The sequence below is a fragment of the Phascolarctos cinereus genome, unplaced genomic scaffold (genome assembly GCF_003287225.1).
Source record: "Phascolarctos cinereus isolate Bilbo 61053 unplaced genomic scaffold, phaCin_HiC Scaffold_1;HRSCAF=81, whole genome shotgun sequence".
NCBI classification, from domain to species: domain Eukaryota; kingdom Metazoa; phylum Chordata; class Mammalia; order Diprotodontia; family Phascolarctidae; genus Phascolarctos; species Phascolarctos cinereus.
In genome coordinates, this window is record NW_027555514.1 from 248650390 (window position 1) to 248674734 (window position 24345).

At 37.2% G+C, this 24345-nt stretch overlaps 1 protein-coding gene across 19 annotated transcripts in view; it reads right to left on the reverse strand.

Moving 5' to 3' along the window:
• Positions 1 to 24345, reverse strand: part of PPFIA2 (PPFI scaffold protein A2) — a 670503-nt gene that overhangs the window by 3009 nt on the left and 643149 nt on the right. For 7 of the 19 annotated variants that reach the window (XM_078146464.1, XM_078146473.1, XM_020993479.1 and 4 more), the window contains 6 exons: positions 20739 to 20932; positions 14338 to 14435; positions 10244 to 10419; positions 8919 to 8987; positions 3346 to 3505; positions 1802 to 1893 (listed from right to left, as the gene is read on the reverse strand). In XM_078146464.1, coding sequence (XP_078002590.1) covers positions 1835 to 1893; positions 3346 to 3505; positions 8919 to 8987; positions 10244 to 10419; positions 14338 to 14435; positions 20739 to 20932 — 756 coding nt within the window. In that variant the 3' untranslated portion in view covers positions 1802 to 1834. The remainder of the gene's footprint in view (positions 1 to 1801; positions 1894 to 3345; positions 3506 to 8918; positions 8988 to 10243; positions 10420 to 14337; positions 14436 to 20738; positions 20933 to 24345) is intronic. The other 12 variants (XM_020993481.1, XM_078146499.1, XM_078146484.1 and 9 more) reach the window with 3 other exon arrangements.

Genomic DNA, 24345 nt, shown 5'->3' on the forward strand with positions numbered 1-24345 from the left:
TGTGAGTCTGAAACATATAGCACTGCAACACTTTTGTTAACTGCTTATGCCAGTTTTTAGAAGCTGCTGCTATCAATTGTGTTAAAATAATATGGTAGAGAATTGTTGAAATGGTCCAAAGGTGACATTTATTAACATGCCCATTGCCTGTCTTTCGATCAGTAATCAGTGTTAGCATTTCTATAGTGCTCAATGATCTGCAAAGAGCTTTATGTTGACAAAAATCACCTATAACCACTCAACATCATACAGGAAATTGAATAAACAGCATGCTCTGAATTTTCCATAAAGCATATATACTCTGTTCATCTAAAATCATTCCTTATGGGTTTACTATTGTGAATAAGTGTGCTTAGAATTCCCAAGAGAGAGGATCAGGAAAATGCTAACTGAAACATTACGTACAAAACTGAATGGGACTAGTTAGGGAAGAAAGATAAATGCTTTCCTTAGTCAAAAGCAGCAAAGCCCTAATGAACATATTAAGTATTCATTGTGTAAAACAGCAAAATAGTCAATTCTTGGGGAAATAAGCATGTTGTATGTAGGATGTACTTATGAGAGAACATTATTCTGGAAAACCTCCTGTTTAATGAAATTATTATATGCTTCAGACTGTGCCCAATTAAATGCCAAATTGTATGCAGTAATTACATGTCTAATGTTAGGGTTGCATGCTTTTATTTAAATCTCCTACTTGAATGTGGTTTTTTTTTGAACCAGCCAACTCCCTTATTGGATACAAAAGATGAATTGTAAATTTGGTGACACTTGGGGTTCAAGGCAATGAACAATTAAGAGCTGCTTCTCATCCATTCCCCTTCTTACTCTCTTACCCCGTGCGAACATACCATTCTTTCTGAAAATCTTCCCAATTATTCTCCTCCCCACAAATCTGTTCTACAGAATGGTACTGGTCTTGGTGAAAATGTACCTACCATGTATGTGTAGAAGGTGAGGGAATCTTTCTTGTGTGTTGGCAGATTTAATAATTGATTCTGTTTGTTGTAGATTGTTGTAGACAGGAGAGCCTTTTTATATTATGGATTTGGATATGCCGTAGAGCAAGACCCAACTCCCATCTATGGGAAAAGGTCTTAAGCTCACAAGACCATTTGTCTTACTTCCCAACACTATAGAAAAAGTTTTTTTCACTTTTTAGAAACTTAGTAACTTATAAAATGTGCCTCAGTATCATTTTGGTGAAAACCAAGTCAAGATGAAGTGCCAAGAAGCTTAAACTTTTTGACAGAGATGCCTAAAACCAAAGGCTCTTACCCTAGGGTATGTTGACCTTGTTTTGTTTAATATTTTGATAACTGTTTCAATAGGATTGGTATCCTCTGTATTTTATGAATTTAATATTATTCTGCTAAGGGGTTTACGATACTGAAAAAAAAAACATTTAGGAACCCTTGCCTAAGACTAAAGATGCCAAGCTATTTTTCCTACTCTCTCTCATTGGGTAGGTTTTGTCTAAATGACTATCTGCTTCTTCTAGTAAAGTAGTGTTAGCTCTTAAGGCATTCTGTTACTACTGGTTTAAAGGACAGATCCTGGTTAGTTAATCATACCGTGTCCCTTAATTTAAATGTTAGTCATCAAACAAACTTAACATAGCACTGATGGATGGTGGTGATCAGATGACAGGTCGCCATGAGACCTTCAACCACAGTAGACAGATCAATGTTAATGGTAGCACTGGATTGAGAAACTGTAACTACCAAGGAATGCCAGAGATGGGGTGGGGAGGTGTTGAAACCCGGTGCATGTGCTTTTGGAGTAAACAATAGCTACTCACAACAGTTCAGTGCTGCCTCCTTTGATAGGCGTGTCAACATGAGTATGTGCGAACAGTGGAGCTGTCTAACCTCTGCAACCTCGAAGAAGCAACTGTAAATGGAGAGAAGGGCTTTAGCAGGCCTGGGGGATGGAATACCAAAGTCCAGAGTTAAATGGGGGGGTCCCCTCCCCCAAAAGAGCAATTCTAAGCCAACTAATCTTCTCTGGTTCCCCTGTGGAGATTGTCCTGGTCTGTAAAATGAGGGGATTCAACTAGGTGGCCTCAAAGGCCCCTTCCAACTGTAACTCTATGGTCCTAAAATCCTTACTCTTCTCTGAAAAGGCTCAGCCTAAGGAAATTAACTCAGCTGAGTTTTTAGTTTCAAAAGCACCACTGGCATGTAGTTTCCTGATAAGTTGGGGAGAATGCTTTGGGGCTTCTGGTGGGATAGATAGATAGATAGATATGCAGGTCTTGGGGGGACAGAAGGACCTTAATTCAAACTCTGCCTCAGACCTTGAGCAAGTCACTTCTCCCCTCTTAGCTTAAATTTTCTCAGCTGTAAAATGAGAAGGTTGGACCAGATTGCTGTATTTTTGTGATCTTTGAATCTCTTAGTTGAAGTATACTATATTACTCTCTGGTCTTGTTTTAGTAAAAACATGGAATACCCTGGGCAATACTTAGTTGATGGTGTTTTTATGTTTCCTCTGCATAGTGATGATGTTCTAGCTCTCGGTAACTACTAAAAACTCCTGGAACTTAAAACAATTCTTGGAATGTTTTAGTGAACTTCAAAATTCATGAACTGATGATGTGGCAAAGTAAGAGATTATGCCATAATGATATAAAGAGAGTAGGACTCTTTTGCCCCCTGTCTACTTGACAAGAATGATGATGAATTCTCATGAAAAAAAATATTTTACTCAAATTCAACAAATTTATGAAAAGCATACCATGTATGCACACTGTGGCAGGTACTAGATAGAGGAGATAAAATGTTTAGATTGATCTCCTTCCTAGCAGATGGTTTTCCCTTACTATTTATGTAATAATTTCCACTAGGAACTTCATTAAAAGTGATTATTGAAGGCTTATACCTTTGTCAGAGGGGATATATACATATACAGATTTATGTATATGTACATAGGTATTCGATGAAGTCAGCTTACTGGTGTTAAATGTGAAATTTGAATATTTAGTGGAATGCAACCAGCTTTCATCTATTAAGAGTCTACTTCTAGTTCAGATCTAGCTTCTTCCTAAAAGAGTCAGCTTGAAAAAAAAAAAAGGAAGTCTAAAGAAATACAGAAAATAATATTTTTCATTCCCCAACATAGCCATTAGCCAATATTGTCACTGGTGGAGACATCTATGTAATAAGCAGATGTGAACTAAATGGAGGGAATGTCAGAGTCAACCACTTGCCATTTATTCAGGGTTTTGCTGAAAGCACAGAATAATTTTCAAAGGAAGGCAATAATCAATTCCCAAAAATGATAATATGCACATTTACTATCTCATTGTGTCGTTTGGTAACCAAAAGTACAAAAATACTGTACCGTCTGTTGCCATTTTCCGAGACTGCCCAGATGTGGTGGTTAGCCTAAACCCAGCTGGCAATGTCTCTGAGGAACCAGGCATCATACTGATCCCATGGACTTCACGGGGAGGAAACTGTCTTCTCCATGATGACCCACGCCTAAAATTCTTGTCATCACTCTGCCAGTGCAGAGTTTGGAATGTGTTGAAATAAAATGCAGTCAGAATGTTATAAGCATCTGAAAACGTGTGGACAGAGATAAATTATCTAGATTTTTTTACTTTGTCCCTCCTACCCCTTACTATCAAGGATGCTGAATTTCTATACCTCTTGCTGAAAGAAAAGGTAAGTATGTAAACAACTATGGGGAAAGGAAAAACTGACAAGCCTTTGAAATTTTCTGTATTCTTTTTGGTATGAATCAAATCTGAATTTTATTGCTACGATAGCAAGATGTTTTTTAAGGTAAGCTTGAAGGTCTGGAATTGAGAACTGTGATCACTTTCATTTCATACAGACTGATTTTTATAATGATGAGATTATATAGATAATTAAAAATTTTATTACAGCAAATTCCATTTGACTGTCACACCTCAGTACCTATGGTTTTGTTAAAAATGTGTTGGAAAATGAGGAAGGCAATCTATCCATGAGAACATCAGACACAGTGCTTGTCACTCTATGTAGGATAAATTTGCAAGATGGGGGTCATAAAGCAGAAAGTTAGATGTCTTCAGCTTTACCCCTGAGGGAAGAACAAGGGTTCTACAATGAGTTGTAGCAAGAAAGATTTTGGGGCAGAATATAGGGAAATACTTTTTGATGATTTTAGTGACCCCCAGAATGAAACAAATGGACTGCCTGTTGGGAAATGGGGGAGGGGAAGCTCACATTATTGGTCTTCAAACTAAGACTGAATGACTTCCTTGTCACAAGGTAGTAAGCCTCTGAGGTGACATCCAACTCTGAAATAATGTATTTTTTTAAACCACTATTGTTTTTATTGGTTTGCAGCTATTTTGAAAATGACTGGTACTTTGCTGAAGGAAAGAAGGGGAAAACTGCACCCTGCAACTTATATGTTTAATTCATAGAAGTGTTTTCCTTTTACCCTTGAAGAATGTTTAATATTGTTATTATTGTTCTTTGAGATCCCTACACTTGAAATGGAGCTGCTATCAGACAGAACAGTGATATAGTTCTCCAGTTAAATCTCACATTTTTCACTCATGAGTGTTGGTACATATACTGATTTCTAATGTCATTCCAGTTCTTGTTTCTTAAATTGGGGAGACCTATTTAAATGGTAGCTGACTACTCACATAGACTCGAGTTAATCTGGTTCTAATGATCAATTTGGGGAATGGATATTTTTCAAGAAAAATTACTTGCTTTGAGAGAATTTACTTCATGAAGGTAGAAGAACATTTTGAATTAGTGGCTGAGCCTCAGTGGAGGAATCAGGGGCATAATGGATTCAAACTGGCTATTCCATTTAATCAGTATGTTTTGGACAAGTAACAGATTGGTCCTGGAGAACTTTCAATAGGCATAGTTGAAAATTATTGTATATTCTATTTCTCCTGACTCACTGGTTAAAAAACCTACCAGCTTAAATATGGGCAACTTTGAATTTGGTATATACTTTAAAAAAAACAAACAACTTCATACTATATGGATTAGAGATTTGCAGTTTCACATATAATCCATCCTTACTGTTCTCATATGGAAATGTTTTTGGTATTCATTCAATAATATCCCCTCCCTCATTAGAGTAGACAGGAGGAAATCTGCATTTAATTACTGCAACTAGAATGAACATTTTTCAGTTTCTGGAATTATGACTAGCTATTCCACGTTTTTCTAGGCAGAGAACTATTTCATATAAATATAGTGATATATGGAGCCTTAGAATGTTTTGAATATTGAATAATTAACATTAATAGAATAGTATTTAGTTTCTTCTGTGACTTTCAGGTTTGTTTCCATTGCATTGAAAAGTAGCCATTACTGAATGGTTAGAGACATCCCCCCCTTTTTTTTTTTTGTCAAAGCCACCATGCACTCCAGAGCATTCTATTTTAAATGTGACATCCACTTCCTTAAGAGATCTGGGGGAAGAAGTTTTCAGAAGATAGGTTTCCCAGGTCATCTGTTATGTTAGCCAGTTAATAGAATCAGATCATAATTCCACTTGTTGGAATCACTTTGAGAAATGTAATGTCCTAGATTGTCAACATGGAAGTGGGAAGCAGCCCACATTTATTACAAGGGCAAATGAGTTGAGCTCATTTTGCTCACACAGGACAACATCCACAGTACTGTGGATTCTACTTCTAATACTAGGAAGAAGGGAAAAACTCTTTTTTAAAATTCCCAAGCACATTTAAAGAATAATATGGATATATTTATTTTTATTTCTTCAATTAGTATTACCAGAAAAACACATGGTAGACCCATAATACATTGAGATCTCCTTCTGGTTGGTTACCTGACACTTAAACTCATTTTCTGAATTTTCATCTTTTGCAAGAGAATGTCTTAGAAATCTCAGCCCAAAAAAACCAATTTACTATAAAATGGTATCACGAGATTTGGGTTGTGACTCTGCTAGTTTTTGACTATGAAAGGTGGTTTTATCTGTATGAGCCCCAGCTTCTACATCTCTAGAAATAGGACTTGCAAGACCTACTGCCACAATTTTTTTTTCCAGTGAGACAGGTAAATAACAGAGGCAATCTGGACCTATGATTTTTATTCATGCATATCAATACCCACTCACCAACTTGTTCTTAGAGAATTACCCAGTAGCAGTGAAAGGTTAACAAACTTTCCCAGGGCAACTCAACCAATAGGGGGATCAGAGATGACACTTGTATATGTCCTCCTCGGTGGTCAACCCTCTATCCACTATGATAGCCATAAAGTACCATCTAAATGTAAGTTATTGTTATTTTGGAAAAAAAAAATTCATAATTTTTTAATGACTTTTGGAGTCAGCTGTTAAGACAGGATAACCTTTGGGTTTAGACTAAATGTTCTCAACCTGGGCCCTATAAACTTAAAAATATTTTTTAATTAACAGGATTTCAGTATAAATTGGTTTGTCTTGTAATCTGATTTATTTTATTTTATGCAGTTAAAAATATAATTCTGAGAAAGGTCCGCAACCCAAAAAAAAGGTAAAGAACCCTTGTTTTACCATCTGTACTAGAAAGCACAGTGGACTTTTGGTTGGATTTCTGCTCTGCCTATTAGTATCTACATGAGAAATTTAGGTTTTCCCCTCTTCTCAAAGCTCCGTTTTCTCATCTCTGATTCCCAAACTTTAATGTGCTAGGCAACTGCCTGTCTGTTATTATCGCTAGCACATGGATAATAACAATGCTTTTACCACCTATGTATGGACTTGTTTTGTGGATTTAAAGTAATTTGTAAATATAACACATGACATTAATGCTAAGTGATATCATAAGAATTCAAGTGGAGTATTTTTATTATCTAAGTACTTTTTCCACACTTAGGAACCCAGAATTATTTGGAACCAGTATTTCTCCCTGTGCCACCTATGGAGCCTTCTCCAGACACACCAGTCATTAACATGGCCTAAGTTATCGGCAACTCTGGGCTTTGCCTACTTTCTCTGGGATTTCTTACCAATAGTTACAATTTGCATGGTTCCAGAACTTCTTAAACTTTTTTTTTCCATGGGAGACCCCTTTTCATGTTTTTTTTTTGTTTGGTTTTTTTGGATGGGCAGTGGGGTAAAGTGACTTACCCAGGGTCACACGGCTAATGAGTGTTATACATCTGAGTCCAGGGCCAGTGCTTTATCTACTGCACCACCTAGCTGCCTCCCCCACTTTCATGTTTTGGCAGCATTAGTTAGCATTGTGTGACCTGAAAGCGTGTGTGGTGCAAAAGGTGCATGCTTTGTGTTCAGAGCCAAGCTCTGCCAGAAACACCTCAGATTCATTACACACATTTGATTTTTAATTAATTTTTGGTCGTTGCACATTCAGAAACCTCTTACTGTTGCCAAATTTTTTCGACCCCATATGGGGTTGCAACCCATAGTTTAAGAAGTGTTATCTGCAGTAGCTAGATCTGGCTTAGTGGATAGAGCACTGGGTCTGGTGTCAGGGAGACCTGAGTTCAGATTCAGCCTCAGATACTTTACTAATTGTGTGACCCTGGGCAAGTTATTGTTTGCCTTAATCTACTGGAGAAGGAAATAACAAACCACTCCAGTATCTTGGCCAAGAAAATGCCATAGACAATATGGTCCACAGGGTCACAAAAATTGGACCTGACTGAATGACTGGACAACAGCAAATGACTTGTGGATTTTGACAGAATTGTAAAAATGTAATTCATTTTAAGTTAAAAATTGGCTAAAATGATGGAAAATGCATTTATTTTAAAATCTGGAAATTTCCCATTAAGGGAGTCTGGTATTCAGTGATCTGCTATTAAATAGCTGAATCTCCAAAAATTATCTTTACATGCAATCCTATTTCTGGTAAAAACTAGGGTGACTTAAATTGGGGTCTTTGAACTAGATCACAAATTTACTTTTTTCAGTATTTTGATACCTATATTTCAACATAATTGCTTTACTTTGTAATCCTGTATCACTTATTTTATGCATGTAAAATATTGTTCTGGTAAGGAATCTATGACAAAAAATGGGTTAAGAACTCTTAAGTGATATCTAGGGTTCCTCTAGATCTACACTTCTAAAAATTCTTAGATTCTTTGATACTAATTAATCAGGGCAGTTGGTTTCCATTCATATATTATGCAAAACAGCTAAATATTTTGTGAAATATCATCTTCTTTAAATGATCAATTTTGATAAGATGGACAAGGGTTTTGTAAACCATAAGGTTTTGTATAAATACTAGCTATTATTTCATGAATCATTTCAATGTCACTGATTCCTAGAAAATTTTATTTGATATTAGAGGTTTATGAAATTTCAAATAGTTAAATTAGTTTAGTATTTTAGTTCATGGGAAAGATAGGTAGATTTTAAGAATGAGAATCTAAGTTCAAATATTGGCACTGTTATTTAATAACTGTGTGATTGGGAAGCTAGGTGGTGCAGTGGATAGAGTGCCAGCCTGGAGTCAGGACCTCATCTTCCAGAGTTTAAATTTGGCCTCAGACACTTACTAGCTTAGCTGTATGACCCTGGGCAAGTCACTTAACCCTGTTTGCCTCAGATTCCTCCTCTCTAAAAAGAGCTGGAGAAGGAAATGGCAAACCACTCTAGTATCTCTGCTAAAAAACTCCAAATGGAAGCCATACAGAGTCAGTCATGACTAAAACAATTCAACAGCAACAAAAGTGATTACATACAAGCTATTTTCCTTAGTTTGCAGATCTTTAAAATAAGGAACAATTAATCTCTAAGGCTCCTTCCCTTTTTAAATCAATGAGCCCGTAATCATAAGGAAGAATGCTAATAGGCAAAATCTACTACTTCACATAGAGAAACAATCACAGAAATCCCCGCCTTCCTAAGAAGCATGCATATCCCGTATTTTCTATAAAATCTCTCCATTCAAATGAAATATAAGGGCTTACTTCATCCAGCCTCCGCTCAGTTCCCAGTGCCAAAAGATTGTTGTATTCTCTTTCAAGAATTTGCCTTGCCTAAAAACAAATTAGAGTTACCGGCTCTTAAAAGGGCATTCTAAAAAATTGTGTAAGTTATATTCACTACCCCAGCAAATATTTGAAATCTTTCTTTACTTATTTGGCCCTTATTTAGATGCAGCTAGAGAGCACAGGACAGAGTATTGGACTTGGAGTCAAATACAGCCTTAGGCACTCAGAAGGTCCATTAACATTTGTCTGCCTCAGTTTCCTCATCTGTAAAATGGGGCTAATAATAATAGCACCTACCTCCCAGGATTGTGAGGATAAACTAAGAAAATATTTGTAAAGAACCTAGTATACTTTAAAGCACTTATCAAGCTGCAATGTATTGGAGTATGGCTCCAATATTCTACTTTTTAATAACCGTCCTAACTTTCCCCCTCTTCAATTCTACAGTATCCACAAAAGAGGGAGGATAAAATTCTGCCAACTCATATGCAGATGTACTAAATTCCAGTGGCCAGTGGCTTTTATTTTATCCCAGTGAGATGTAAGCTTATTGGCAATTTAGTCAAAACCTGTGTCTACATAATGCCAAACCACTGAAGTGAAGAGTAAAAAATTGAGTCATTTATCTGAATCACTTTTCTGCATGATTCCCTATTACTTTAAGTGAAATAAGCTTCTTCACAAAGTATCAAGAGCCCTGGCACCAGAAAAACAGGAACTGCTTGACCATCTGTCAGGGATGGTGCAAAGAGGGAAGACTGCAGGGTAGCAGAAAGAGCGAGAGAGTCCCAAGATCTCGGTTGGAATCCTGCCTAACTCACTGCGTGACCTTGGGCAAGTCACAACCTCAGTTTCCTCATATGTAAAATAGGGATAATAAAATGCTTTGCAGGGTTATTGTGAAGATCCAATGAGATAATATTTGTAAAGCACTCAGTACACTGCCTAGTACGTAGTAAGTGCTATATAAATGTTAGCTATTTTTAACTTAATGAAGTAGAGTTCATTAAAAAATTATGTTTGAGTTATGTTTTCATTCTTGTCCCCTCCCCTTTTGCAACATGGCCAGTAATGAAAATCAGTTTTGCAAGACTTCATGTGTATAAAGGCTGTCATATTGCCTGCCCTTTCAATAGGTGGGGGAGGGGCTGCAGAGGAGAGAATTTGGAACTCAAAAGGAATAAATGAATGAAAAACAAACAATAGTCTATCACTTCATACACAGACCAGTCACTTCCTAGAAAAACAGTTTGTCTTTACATGAACATTACTTCCAGAATTCGAAATGCCAAATGACTTGCCTGTGTATTCTGCGTAGGAATCTGTAATAACAAAGCTAAGCTGCTATAGTCGAAGTTCTCGTCCAAGGCTATAAGGGATCCATGCACACCACTTTCAAGCACGTTGTTTGCGTACTCTCGAAGTCCAATTGCTTGTATCCAGCGAATCACTCGGTCATTGCTCCACACCAACACATCTAGAAACAGAAGTCAACAATAACCTTGGGAGCAAACTAATAGCTAGACCGGAGCTCTAGTCCTCTATGCATTTCATTTCTTGACTGGTCCCTGCTGTGATAGGAGAGGGATTACTAGATGGCCTCATTCTACCTTTTCCCAAGCAAGCCACGTACTATCACTGAAATGAATTGGGCCACAAACTCTGCTTTTCTTGTTCTTCTACATCTTATGCTGAGCATGCCACTACATGAAGTGTTTTTTACTAGTTGGGTCTCTCTCTTATTTGATTTCAAGCACTTTTATATAAAATGAGGTCCTATTTGAATCGAGATATAACAAATGGGGGCAGCTAGGTTGCGCAGTGGATAGAGCACCGGCCCTAGATTCAGGAGGACCTAAGTTCAAATCTGGCCTCAGACACATAACACTTACTAGCTGTGTGACCCTGGGCAAGTAACTTAACCCCACTGCCTAACCAAAAAAAAAAAGAGATATAAACAAATGTAACATGTAGGTACAACAGCTGTTAACCCAGTTCAGGTTATACTTTCCCAACATTTTCCTTAGAGATGAAGGGAATTCAGCCTTAAATATGTCTTCTGGTGGTATCAAAATGAGGTGAACACAACACACCCTACCTGTGCCCACCTATTGTTTCAAATTATTCAGTGTGTTTGGGATAGTCTTAGTCATTCTTGTATTACACACAATGGAAATTGTTAAGCAACTTACCTGGGATCGCTAAACCTCCCAGGTAAGTTGGCCATTGACAGAAGCTATTTCCAACATTTTTTTTTCTGATGATATTAATTTTGGAGATGCTAACTTTAAAAAAAATGGTACTCTTTGTATTAAGCACAAAACAGGAGTAAATTGCACTTGCTCGAGTCCGTGTGAACTTAGACTGGTGAGATATGGACAGTGGCTAGGGAAGATTATTTTAAAAAGTAAATTCAAAGAACCCTCAAAATACTGTGTATCCTTTGAGCAAGTTATCTTAAGTTAAAGAGTGACCAAAGATGCCATTTATTGAAGGCAACTAGATGGTGCAGGAGAGAGAATGCCAAACTTGAATTCAAATCCTGCCTCAGACACTATCTGTGTGACTCTGGGCATAGCTTTTTGCCTCTCTCAGCCTCAGTTTCTTCACATATAAAGTGAGAATGATGACATGTACCACTCCATATTGCTTTGAGGCTAAACTGAGAGACTATTTGTAAAGCACTATGTAAGTGCTAGCTATTATCCAGCATTTCCCCAAACTTCTTCAGGGATAACTGAAAGCCCCTTTTCCTATCTTATTAATCTAAATCTAAAACTATAACAATTTTATGAGGAGCAAACCATCCCCTCCCAATCTGCAATTTTTTTGGCTACTTTTGACCTACATAGTAAAAGGCTTAGCAACTGATGCCTAGTGTGCCATCACTTTAAATTCAATGTTGGTACATTCTTGAAATGCAATGGCTCTCTCTTCTTTCAGAAGGTTCTTTGACTAAGGTGAAGGCAAATTAACACTTCAGAAAATAACAGTGGTCTGAATCACTGGAGAGAATTGTATATGTCATCAGAGCAACTGTAGAAAAGTATTTATGATCTCATAACCTCTTAAGACATGAGATCATTTGGATATAGTCATGCTCACCCCCTTTCCTGATGCTTCATTCCATTGTCCTAGACTGTCCCACAAAAGTCATAAGTCCTAAATAACAAAATAACATTTGACATGGGACCAAAAGGGTATAACCCTCTCTTCTAGACCTACACAAAATGTCAAGACTCTCAAATATCCATGAGCAAGAAAACTACAAACTGATTAGAAAAACAAACCAAACCAACCCTTCTCTCACCTGGACAAAACCTGTATACTTGTGTTCAACAGCTTTTGTTAGGTCAATGGCAGACTTCCCTTTTGGTTACAACTTTGCGCCATTAATTCTCACATTTCAATTTAACCAAACAATAATGTACTTGAAAACAACCTTCAATTTTCTAGGGGCCCCTAAGTAAAAGGAATCTAAACAATTCAATTTCAATAATGGAAAACCACCCTCTCCCTGCTAAGTAAGGAACCCAATGAAGTGTTAACAAGAAATGCATGGTGTGTGCCTGTCGACTCTCCAGTGAGCCATATGTAGGGAAATAAGTTATCCAGTCATAATATCTTGTATGCAAGACCATCCTAGGAGAACTAACATCGTGGGCAAAGAACTGAGGAGGGAAATAAGCGTTGACATTGTTTATGCAGCTGACAAACACAATTTCAATGCTGTCAGACACTTGATAAGCTTTGAAACAAAATAAAGAATACATAAATCAACAATTACATCTAATTTTTAAGTTCTTTTTTTTTGGTGGGGGGAAGGGAGCATTTGTTTTTCATCAATACAGCATGGCTCCATAAAGGTGAGCTTGAAATCATCATTGCTGTTTATGTCAACTGCTATACCATCAGGAACAAAGAGAAATATGAGTATTAGGAGTCATATGTAGCCTGTATCTATTTTCTTACAGAGTAGAAAGGGAAGAAATACTTAGGAATCATCCCTTTCATGCCTTTTAATTTCTTCCCTCATGAAAACAAGCATTGGTCTCAAATGGATGTGGAATTAGAAATGTACTTTTTCTAGAACCCTATTTTTTTTAAATTTTCATAGTGCTATTTATCATTTAGAGAACCCATTCATGCTATTCTTAACAAAATAAATAACTTGGAAAAATACATGCATTCTATCATTAAAACAAATTGACTCATTTTGTGGTTACAGAATAAGTAGTAGTAACTGGAGGAAGGGAGAGTATCTTAGCATCACATTCTTATAACAAAGCATCAAAAGTAGTTAGAAACCACAGGATAAAATCACAGAATCATCAAAGTAATTGTCCCAAAAGAAGGAAAAACTTCAAAAATCACACTCACATAAAAGGACAAAAAATAAAGTTTCTGGACCTAGCAGTGAAATTATAATGATATTAACCTGGAATAATCTGCTGTAAAAATCATGACACTTCTATCTGTAAAAGAGTGAGTATGGGCTGTGTATCGAATAAACAATGGCTTGAGTACATCTTTAACATCCTGATTACGCGCAATTAACAAATTGAATGAATGGCTTAAGTGCTTCCTGTGAGCCAAGCACTCTGCTCAAAAGAAAACACTAAAAGAAAGAACACTGAATATGCTCCCAAGGCTCAACACTTCCTTTATCTTAATGATCCCTCTTTTTGTTTGTAAATGTAAGAAGTAAAAGAAATGCCAACTGTACTGTTTTGGGCAAGAGATGCTTCACCTTAGGCAACTATGTGGCAAAAGAACAATCAGATGAAAAGTCAGTAAAAGTGGAGTAAAGAGAGAGAAGTTGGTGTCTAAAGGCCTGGTTTAAGTCCTACTCATGTCAAGGAATCACTTCACCTTTCCGGGTGGTAGTTTCCTTATCTGTCAAAGGAGTCTGAACTCCCTAGAATTCTTGTGAGGAAAGCACCTCAGTAACCAAAGAGTTATGTAAATGTGAGTTTAGGAAAATAGGGCACGGATCTTTGATTTTACTGGCATGAGGAACTCCTGGATTTGAAAACTCCCTCTCCCACGGCAGGTCAGCAATTTCTCTGTAATTTATAGCCTTAAAGAGTTGCCAAGAATATTGAGAGATTGTGTGACTTGTCTGGGGTCACCCACCAACGATGTGTCAGAGATGGGACTGAGGCCCAGGTCTTGACAACTTTGAGACCACCTCTCTACTACATCAAGGCCACCTGTCATAAATGTGCTTTACTATTCATAATAATAAAATAGCATACATCTGTATCTCTCTGTATATTTTCTTCATTCCTGTTAATTGTAATATATTCATCACAAACATAACCAGGTGGAATCATAGAGGAGAACATGGCAATGCTAGGGAAAATATATTTTATCTAGATAGAGAATGTCTTACCTTTAATTTCATGTTGACTTGCTTCCCGTCTCCTTTCCAGTTCTTTCCTGTCATAATTCAGCCTCTTCAAGCACATAATTCCATACTGTAAACTTGTTCTGTTGTGTTTTTAAAAGGGAAACAAGCATTCAAAAAGATAAAACAATTGGTTCTTAGCTTAAAAAACAAACAATAAAAGTTATTATCAAGTTTTTGAAGACTTACTCCAGCCAGCCAACATTAAAGTTCTAACAGGCATCACATTCTGCCAAAAGAGAAGACTACCTTACCATGGGAATAGCACATTCACTAGTATGTTTTTTTTTAAAATTCCTTATCTTTTGTGGGGAATGAAATTATAAACTTTTCAAACAAATAATGTAAATACAAATACCAGACAAGTGACTGAAAGAAACAGAAAAAGAGATTGGAAGAGATCTCCAGAGATCATACAAGTCTTCATCTTCCTGCCTTCAGGAAGCTGATTTATGAAATAATTTGGACTGAAATCATTCCCTTGCAATAGTATTTATTGAGCACTTACTGTACTCTTTGAACTCTGCTAGGTGTAGTGGAATACACAAGAGAGATTTAAGAGATAACAGTGGCTGCCTCCTATGAACTTAGTGGGGGAAAAAAAGGAAGGAAGGAAGGAAAGAAGACAGTTAAGTAACAATTTAAACCAGTGTGTAGCTTAGGTGTCCACATGAAATGAATGCTTTGGGTAATAAATGGTATCGGGGCATAGAAAAGGGAGAGAACAATGGAAACCAGGATAATATAGAAAGTACATCAGGAAGGAAGGAGGACTTGGGCCAGGGTGCTAAAAGATAGGAAAAAGAAGGCTTTTTAGTCAAGAGTGATCCAGAAGAGGATATAGGATTTAGATCTTAAAAGAATCTAGCCCAACCTTCCCATTTTACAGATGAGGAAAAGAGACTTGGCCAAGTAAATGGTACAGCTGTGAGTTAAAGCTGGGCATTCTGATGCCCAATCAGCATTCTTTCCACTAAACCATGCTGTTTGGAGTTGAGATTGAGGATGGCATGTTTGAAGAACAGTGTGGAAACCACCCTGGGCCTAAGCAGAAGGCAGTGCTAAGAAGGTTGGGAAGGAAGTATGTGTTTCCATTAAAATCTGCCAAGAATCTAGTGCTTAGCGCAGTGCCTGGCACATATTAGACAATTAATGTTTATTAACAGACTGACACGTGGATAGGATTTGTCTCTCGTGTTCATCAAAATGCATTGGTATTGATGAAGACAATATTAGAGCTCTGTACCTGGAGTCAAGATGACCTGAATTTGAATTTTGCCTCAGTTATTTTCTAGCTGTGTGAACCTGAACAGGTTGCTTGACGTCCCTCAGGCCTGGTTTCCCATCAATCAAGCAATCAATATTCATCTAGGGCTCACTATTTGCTAGACATTATGGTAAACACTGGGGACACAAAAAGAGGCAAGAGACATTCCTGCCCTCAAGGTGCTTACTTATCTCACAAGATAACTGAGGATCAAATGGGATAGTGTATGTAAAATACACTAAGTTGATCTGTGAGTGTTAGTTATTAGTGTGGCATACTACTGGATTTAGAGTCAAGAAAACCTGGGTTCAAATCGTGGCTTTGAAGCATAATACCTCTGTAAACCTTGAGTAAGTCACTTAACCTCCTGGGTTTCAGTTTCCTCATCTTTGAAATGACAGGTTGGATTGGATGACCTCTGAGGTCCCATCTGGATTCAGCTCTATGCTTTTATGACTACAGAGAATAAAAACTTCACCTAAGTCAGATGGCCTTGGTGGGTACACAGATATTCAAAGGTAATTAATTTCCATAAGTCTGCTCCATTATATAGATTCACATCAAAGGGTACCCAAGCTCTCAAGTTCTGGAAAATGTGCATTTGTAGAAATCTTTCAGGAGCATAGTGTAATAAAAAGAATGACACATCTGCAATAGGGAAATTTTGTGTCTGCTGGTTGGTATCCACGTGACCCTCGAACAACTTAACCTCTATGAGTCTCAGTTTCCGCATCTGTGAAATGATGGGATTGGATGAGACAGCCTTTAAGATCCCTTCTAGTCCTAAATCTTTGAATCTCTGAAATAGGTGGTTATGGTGGCAATTTCATTCAATAAACTTTTAAATACTAAATTCAAGTATAAAGCAGGATATACATTCACTTAAGATACATTCACCAAGATATCTGTAAGTGTCATGGAACGTCTTGCATAAGGTTCAAGAAAAAGAATGTCTACTGATGGCTAGGTTCTTTTACACACTTCTGTTGGCAGATGGCATGGGCAAGGGCAATACTAGCGCCTATCTTACAAGCCTGTTTTAAGGATCAAATAGAATACTGTGTGAAAAACACTTTGTGAATCTTGAAGCACTATATAATTACTATTATTATCTTTATCATTAGATTATATTCATTGAATTGAGCCCTAGAACACTATAGTGTGTCATTAGTGAAAGAGATTGTATCCATACTGAGTAAAGAAAATACTATGGTATTTTCTTATATTACCCTTCAGTTTCTCTAATTTATCCATAAACATGTATTTCTTGGAAAAGTATAACAGAATTACAGTGATTAATCTAGTATTGAAAAGAAGAGAGAGATCGGACTGGAAAACATTCGGTCTTTTGCACAGTGCTGCTCTTTAGTACCATGTTCCTAGTGAATTAATTTGAACCATCATCATCTCAAGAGAATGAAAATTACAATAGAAAGATGCTTGGTGGGATTAAGTAGGCTTTAGGCTGTTACCATTGATAATGTGTTTGATATAAATGGCATAAAACATTATCAAGGACACATACTAGCAGAAATGAGGTTGGTTGGTCATGTGGAAATAGAGCTAATAGATAGGTAGTCAAGAGATTAATATGAAGAGAAGCAGGACTCTGCACATTATATAAATCCCTATGGAAAATTGAAGGGGAAACATGGAAAACCATCATAGAGGATGAGGTGAGAAATTATTTTAATTTTGTGAGTGAAGAGAGTTGTAGTTCAATAATTTTTAATCATGTCTAACTCTTCATGACCTCACTTGGGGTTTTCTTGGCAAAGATAACGGAGTGGTTTGCCTTTTCCTTCTCCAGCTCATTTTACAGATGAGAAAACTAAGGCAAACAGTGTTAAGTGATTTGCCCAGGATCATACAGCTAGTTAAATGTCTGAGATGTGTCTTCTTGAGCCCAGGCCTGGCATTCTATCCACTGTGCCACCTAGCTGCCCAAGAGTGGAGAGAGTACTCACACCATTAAAACTTATATTTACCCAAGTGCCAAAGTATGTTGGGAACATGGAGGTGGGAGGGTATAGGCTTTGTTATTTTGACAATGGAAATCCATTCCTTAGAGGGTCTGGTGTAGGGGTATGGTCTAATGACTTATTTTAGCAAGATTGATGTGGCAATATTTCTTCTAAACTTCATCAAGTCTAGGAATGGATCCTTAAAAAGTATGTGAGCAAGTACAAGTGCTTGCAGGCCCTATTAAGTTGGGAAAGATCTTTTTAGAGGTGATGAAGCATATGTCTTTTGTTTGAGAGTAAGCCTGGATGAGTTTGAAGAGGTTCAACAACAGGTTGGACAAAGAGTGTGATGGGATTTTTAGCTAAAGCAATTTTCCAAGATGATCCATTATGAAGGGGATGGGTTACATAATTAAGGAGAAAGTACCCACACTAATGAAATCACAGATGAATGAAATAATGTGACATTAATGTTCAGGATGATTAGAGATGGCTAAAAACAAGAAACAGGGAAACCTATCAGTAGGCTATTAGAGTACTGGGCTATCAAGTGATAAGATCCCAAATAAAGGTGATGGCTGTAAGGACAGAAATAAGAGAGAGATAAGACACTGAAAGACTGTAAAGGGAATGTAAAGTATTTGCTAATGGAACCAGTAAAGAGAATAACAAAGAGACTGTTCATAAAGGAGCCTGAGGTGTTAAGCATGAATTATCATTCACATGGATGGAACACCTAGGATTTTGAAGCTGGGAGGGAGAAAGAGGTTCCAAGAAACAGAACAGTTTCCTTAAAATATATAGGTTACTCATTTTCATAATTAATAACTTATAGTCATCAGGAATAACTATCCTACCTTGTCTGAGTTTTATTCATAATTATTGGACCTTTAGGAATGTAATTTCTACTCCCTTGAGATATGTGTGTATACACACGTGTGTATACATGTATGCTTATAAAAACATATTAATGTGTATATAAACATGTGTGTCTCTATAGATATATGTGTGTGTGTATAATACATATGCATGTATATTGTGCGTGTGTGGATACACACACACATACAGTATTATTCAGTAAGGAAATAAAATTAGCTATTCAGGAATGATATCAACAGCCATACACCAGCAATGATCCTTTTTTATGTCCAATCACGTGGCCTAAGAAGAGGCAGACACAAATCTGAGTGAATTGCTAAGACACAATCCACTATGAAGGAGTTCTGGCATCTACACAGATCTGAGAATGAGAGGATAATGGGGTAAGGAGGCAGGGAAGTGTTATGAGAAGTTGCCTTTGAGAAAGCAGAAGAAAAGTGGTTTTGTCACATATATATGCTTATTCTATTTGATATCATAATTTCTTTCCCTCAAAATAAGTAATTTCTTTATAAAGGGAAAGAAGTAGGGATGTATAGTCTATTCAGTTCACATCTAGAGAGTTATGTTCAGTTCTAGGCAGTCCATGTTTAGAGGGATTATTGAGAATGGAATGTGTCCACAGAAAGGCTTCAAGGTTGGTGAGGTGTCTGAAAAGTTAACAAGCATTTGTTAAACATTTAGTATGTGCTAGATGCTGGAAATACAAAGAAAAGCAAAAACCATCCCTGCCTTCGAAAACCTCATTTCTGCATGGAGTCAACAGCATGTAAATATCTAGCTACATATAAAGTCTATGAAGATTAGATGGGTGGCAATCTCAGAGGGAAAGGCCTCCTGCAGAAGGTGAGATTTGAAGTACATTTTGAAGGAAGCCAGGGAAGCTAAGAGGCAGGGCTGAGGAGGAAGGGCAGTCCAGAGGCACGAGGGGCATTTAGTACAAAGGCATATGAATGGGAAGCCGAGTGTTGTATAAGAGCAACAGCAAGCTGGGTCATAGACTATGTGGATGGGGAAGGCCATGGTCGGAGAAACCAGAAAAACAAAGGGTATTTAACTTAAAAAGGAGAGTTCTTGAGAGTTGCGTTAAATATTTGAGGGGCTACAGCTCCCAAAAGAAGCCTAATCATTTTGTAGGTCTTCAAGGGATCAAACTATGACTGACTGAAAGTTACAAAAGGCAGATTTCTATTCAATCTACTAGAGTGATTTCTAATGAATAAAATTTCTGTGCAGAAACAAAATGGGCTGCCTTGTGAGATGGTGGCTCCCTTGAAGTTTTCAAGTGCAGGCTGAACAGCCACTGGTCATGGTTACTGTACAAGAAAATCTGCATTGGGAAACAGGTTGGACTAGATTACTCCTAAATGCATTTCTATCAGCAATATTCTTTATAATCCACAAAACAACTGATTGCACATATAAATACGTATATTGAATCTAAGAAAGAAAAGGGTTTTGAAATTGTTTGACTTATATTACAACATGATCTCCCCTCAACATGGTCAGATAACAAATGAAGAAACTGCCTCTAAAAATTCAGAACCAGTTATAAATGCATTTGCCTTTACTCTTACCCATCCACTGGGCCTCTTTAAACTTTTCCAATTCTCAGTAGGTGAAAGCTTTACATTGCTAAGCTGTGTATTTTCCATCTATAACTGGATTACATAGCACAGCATCCCACCCCTACCTTTGGGAAGTGGAGAGTGAAAATTCAGAACCAGTTAAAAGACCAGAAATATTTCCTTCAGGGAACAACCCCTTTTTGCTTTCTACTCTTCCAAGATTGTCATAGTCAACTAAAGAAAATCTGCCTTTCTATACTCCAGCATCATTACGTACTTTGCATAGAAATTTTACAAACTTTTGAGGTAGAGATGAATGTATTCCATTTGGTTTAACTTTATAAATAACAGTTGCCCCATTTTAGAAGAAATCAGTAAAACCCCACTGACAATTTCTAGAAGGACTAGGTGAAAAAAAATGAGGCTATGTGTATCCTTGTTATTCTGCACTGAGGAATTGTGTTCTTTTGTTATACAAGTTTTCATCGTGCACTTGCTGAGCACGCACTACTGTCTCAGAGATCAATCTGTTGCCTCAATGTACCCGTGGAAAATGGATGTGTTTTGATGTTCAATATGTCACCTATCCTGCAAATATTGATATTTTTACATACTTTTCTTATAGAAGAATGCACGTTACCCATTTTGATTCCGTTCTGATTAGTCTTTGGAGAAAAAAACAAAACAAAACAAAAAAAAGCAACCTACCTATGAAAGCTATCCACCATTTTTAAATGGACCCGGAGATCTTTTTTCGTCAGGTGATCTAACATTCTTGCATCTACCAGACATTCCATAAAATAACTTCTGTATTGAGGTAATCCCAAGCTGGGAAGCCACTCATTACCAATCCACTCATGATTCATATCACCATAAGCCAGAGTCTGCAGAAAAACAGGACACTATAATTTATTTATAGCAGTCAGTTTCCAAGCCGAAAAACAAGATGGCAATTTTATCACATAACCCATTAAAATGCCCCACTAAACCTAGCTTGTTCATTTCTCATGATGTATGTGAAAAGAGAACAGTTCACTCATAGCTTAACAATGTCTTTCTGTCTTACTTTATGGAAAAGAAAACAAACAAAGATTTCTCCATGTAAACAGAAATGATTACTGACTTGGTTTGTACTTGAAATCTGTGTCATCACTCATCAAAAAAAAAAATCAATCTCTTGATGGTAAGGAAATATGTATGGTCAAATGTATCTCCTAGACTATTAACAAATCCATCTCACTGTGCATCTTGAGTTATGCATTTACAGTCTTGGAGAGATGGGGCTGTATTGAGTTAAGTTGGTCAGTTACACTTCTTAGTACTGTTGTAGAAAAAGAAAACCCTGCAAAATAACCCTTAGGATTTTAACTCCAATGACTGAATTATTTAATGACAAGGAATTGAAATATTCTAGGGAATTCCAACAAAATGCACTACTTTGGGTTTATTATTTACGTGTTTGTTTGTTTGTTTATTTATTTATGGTGAGGCAATTAGGGTTAAGTGACGTGTCCAGGGTCACACAGCTAGTAAGTGTCTGTGGCCAGACTTGAACTCCGGTCCTTCTAACTCCAGGGATGGTGCTCTATCCACTGTACCACCTAGGTACCCCATTTTGGGTTTATTTTAAGCAAAATGAATTCAACTTAACAATCAAAGAGCTGCTCTTTGCAAAGTATTACTGCAAGGCAGCATGTATCTAATAGTAGAGATAACTCAGGCCCTAATTTTGAGGAACTTATAATGAAATGAGGAGATGAAATGTACACAGAAAACACTGCTTGAAAGGAAAAGGGGAGAAATACAAAGGAGAAAGTGAGGTAGAACGCTATCTATGATTAATTTGAGGTAGGAGAGATTGCGTGTGTGTGTGTGTGTGTGTGTGTGTGTGTGTGTGTGTGTGTGTGTGTCTGTAGAGGGCATTCAGGGAGTGACCAAAAAGAAAGGAAGACTTGAATGAAGGAGGTATTTTAACAGATTATAATGGAAGTGCATGGCATGGGAAGGCTTTCCCTCCAGGCCCTGGGGATACTGTTAGGAAAGGAATTAAGATAAAATAAATTTTGACAGAAACAAAAAGAACAGAATGAGAATGGGAGATGAAAAGTAGATGTTTGTTAAAAATGTAGAATGTTGTTGTCGTTGTTTAGATGTTTTCAGTCGTGTCCTACTCTTAACCACCCCATTTGGGGTTTTCTTGGGAAAGATAGTGGAGTGGTTTGCCATTTCCTTCTCTAGCTCATTTTAAAGATGAGGCAACTGGGGCAAACAGGATTAAGTGACTTTCTTAGGGTCACCCAGCTACTAAGTGTCTGAGGCTAGATTTGAACTCAGTAAGATGAGTCTTTCTCAGGTGCTCTATCCACTGTACCATCTACTTGCCCCCAAAATGTAGAATATATAAAGGATGGGATAAAGCTAGGAAATATAGAATAGACTTAGAAAGGTGGAGTGGATTCAGTCTGCAAAGGGCTTCATATGAAAGAATCTTAAGTTTAGTCTTTACTCTTTAGGCAGTGGATGTTATCACCATGGTGCCTTTAGAGACATTAAACAGCAGTGTGAAGGATGGATTGTGCAAGGGTAGAATGAGGCAGAAAGACCAGTCTGCTTATTACAATAGTTCGGGCAAGATGTAATGAGGGCTTTATCTAGTGTAGTCGTGCGGGGAATGTAAGGGGTGGAATGGATGTGATTGCAAAGACAGGATTGACAGAAATCAGAAACTAAATACTCAAAGATGATTTCAAAGTGGTGATGACCTTGGGTGACTGGGAACATGGTGATGGTGATGTCATCAATGGAAGTAGAAGAGCTAGAGGAGGAGAACGTTTGGGGAGGCAGGGCAATGAGGGTTCATTTGCATTTAGATTAGCAGTGGATGTTGGGATGGAGTTATAGATTAAAGAATCATTAACAGAGAGATAAATAGGTAGAATTTCCAAGGAAGAGAAAAGAGAAGAATCTCTTGGGGGTACCAGGTTTAAGGGGTGGGAGTGGGGTGAGAACCCATAACAGGAGACAGGGTCATGATGTCAGAGATGTGGAATGAGGACTATTGGATCATAGGTCTAGAAGTGGAAGGGACCTCCGAAGTCATCTTGTCTTAGCCCCATCATTTTACAGATGAGGAAACCAGGGCCTGGGAGATCAAGTGACTTGCTTAAGTTCACATAGATCACAGAGAGGCAGTATTTGAACCCAGATGCTCTGGCTCCAAACTAGTACTCTTTTGTCTATACCATGCTACCTCCTTTTTTACACTGATGAAGTCATTGGTCTAACCAAAACCAAAATAAACATGTGCTCCTCCCTCATATGGTCAAGGTATGAAATGAGTATTGAAAGCTTCCTAATTCTTATGGTGGTTATTCTGGCTATGCAGATGGTTTTGTGACAAGTGCTTGAAAGTGACAATTCAGTTAAATCTCTTATATCTGCCAGAGGTGTCTGGGTAAGGAATATCTGTAATATATCTATATCTACATAGATATAGATATATGTATACATATATATATATATATATATACACACATGTGTATGTGTATATAGGTATATAAATATATACATCTACATATATATATACATATAGTTATATATGTAAACACACATATATGCACATATGTATATGTGTATATATGTATATGTGTATCTATATACATCTATATGTATACCTCTATTTTTAAAACAATATGCATATTGATTGCTTGAGTCTTGCTGGATGATCAAGTTCCCTTTGGGCAAAAACAACATGGATGATCTAAAGTCAAGCCCATGGGATGTGTTGACTAATTGTCCAGTACTGTGACCAAGATGAGCTTATACAGAACATAGAATCAGGGATCACCAGGCCATAATCCCAGTGTGAATTTCCCAAGAGCCCATCACTGTATGACCACCTCACACCTCACCCTCATTCACCATTCCCTGAATATCCTTTTAGTGTTGAGCAAACTGAACTGGAGAAAGAATATAAGGTTGAATAGCACACATTGAATCCCTGGTCTCAAAATGAATAAATGAACTCTGCACTGAGCAAATGGTTTAAAAATCTAAATTAATGTTCTCAGCTAAAATATTATACAGGCCAGCACTTTACAGGTACTGATCACTTAGAAATTGTCTTATGACTGGAAGTCACTAACTGTCCCCTAATAAATATATTTTCTTTTAGAACAATCTGGTTTGGTAAATGTTTCTGCCTGTAATGAGGGAATATTTTAAAATATATGTGCTACCATTTTCAACTTGTATAATGAAGTCAATATTTTGCAGTGTTTATGATGCTAAAAAAAAGTACTGTGTCCTTGTCCGT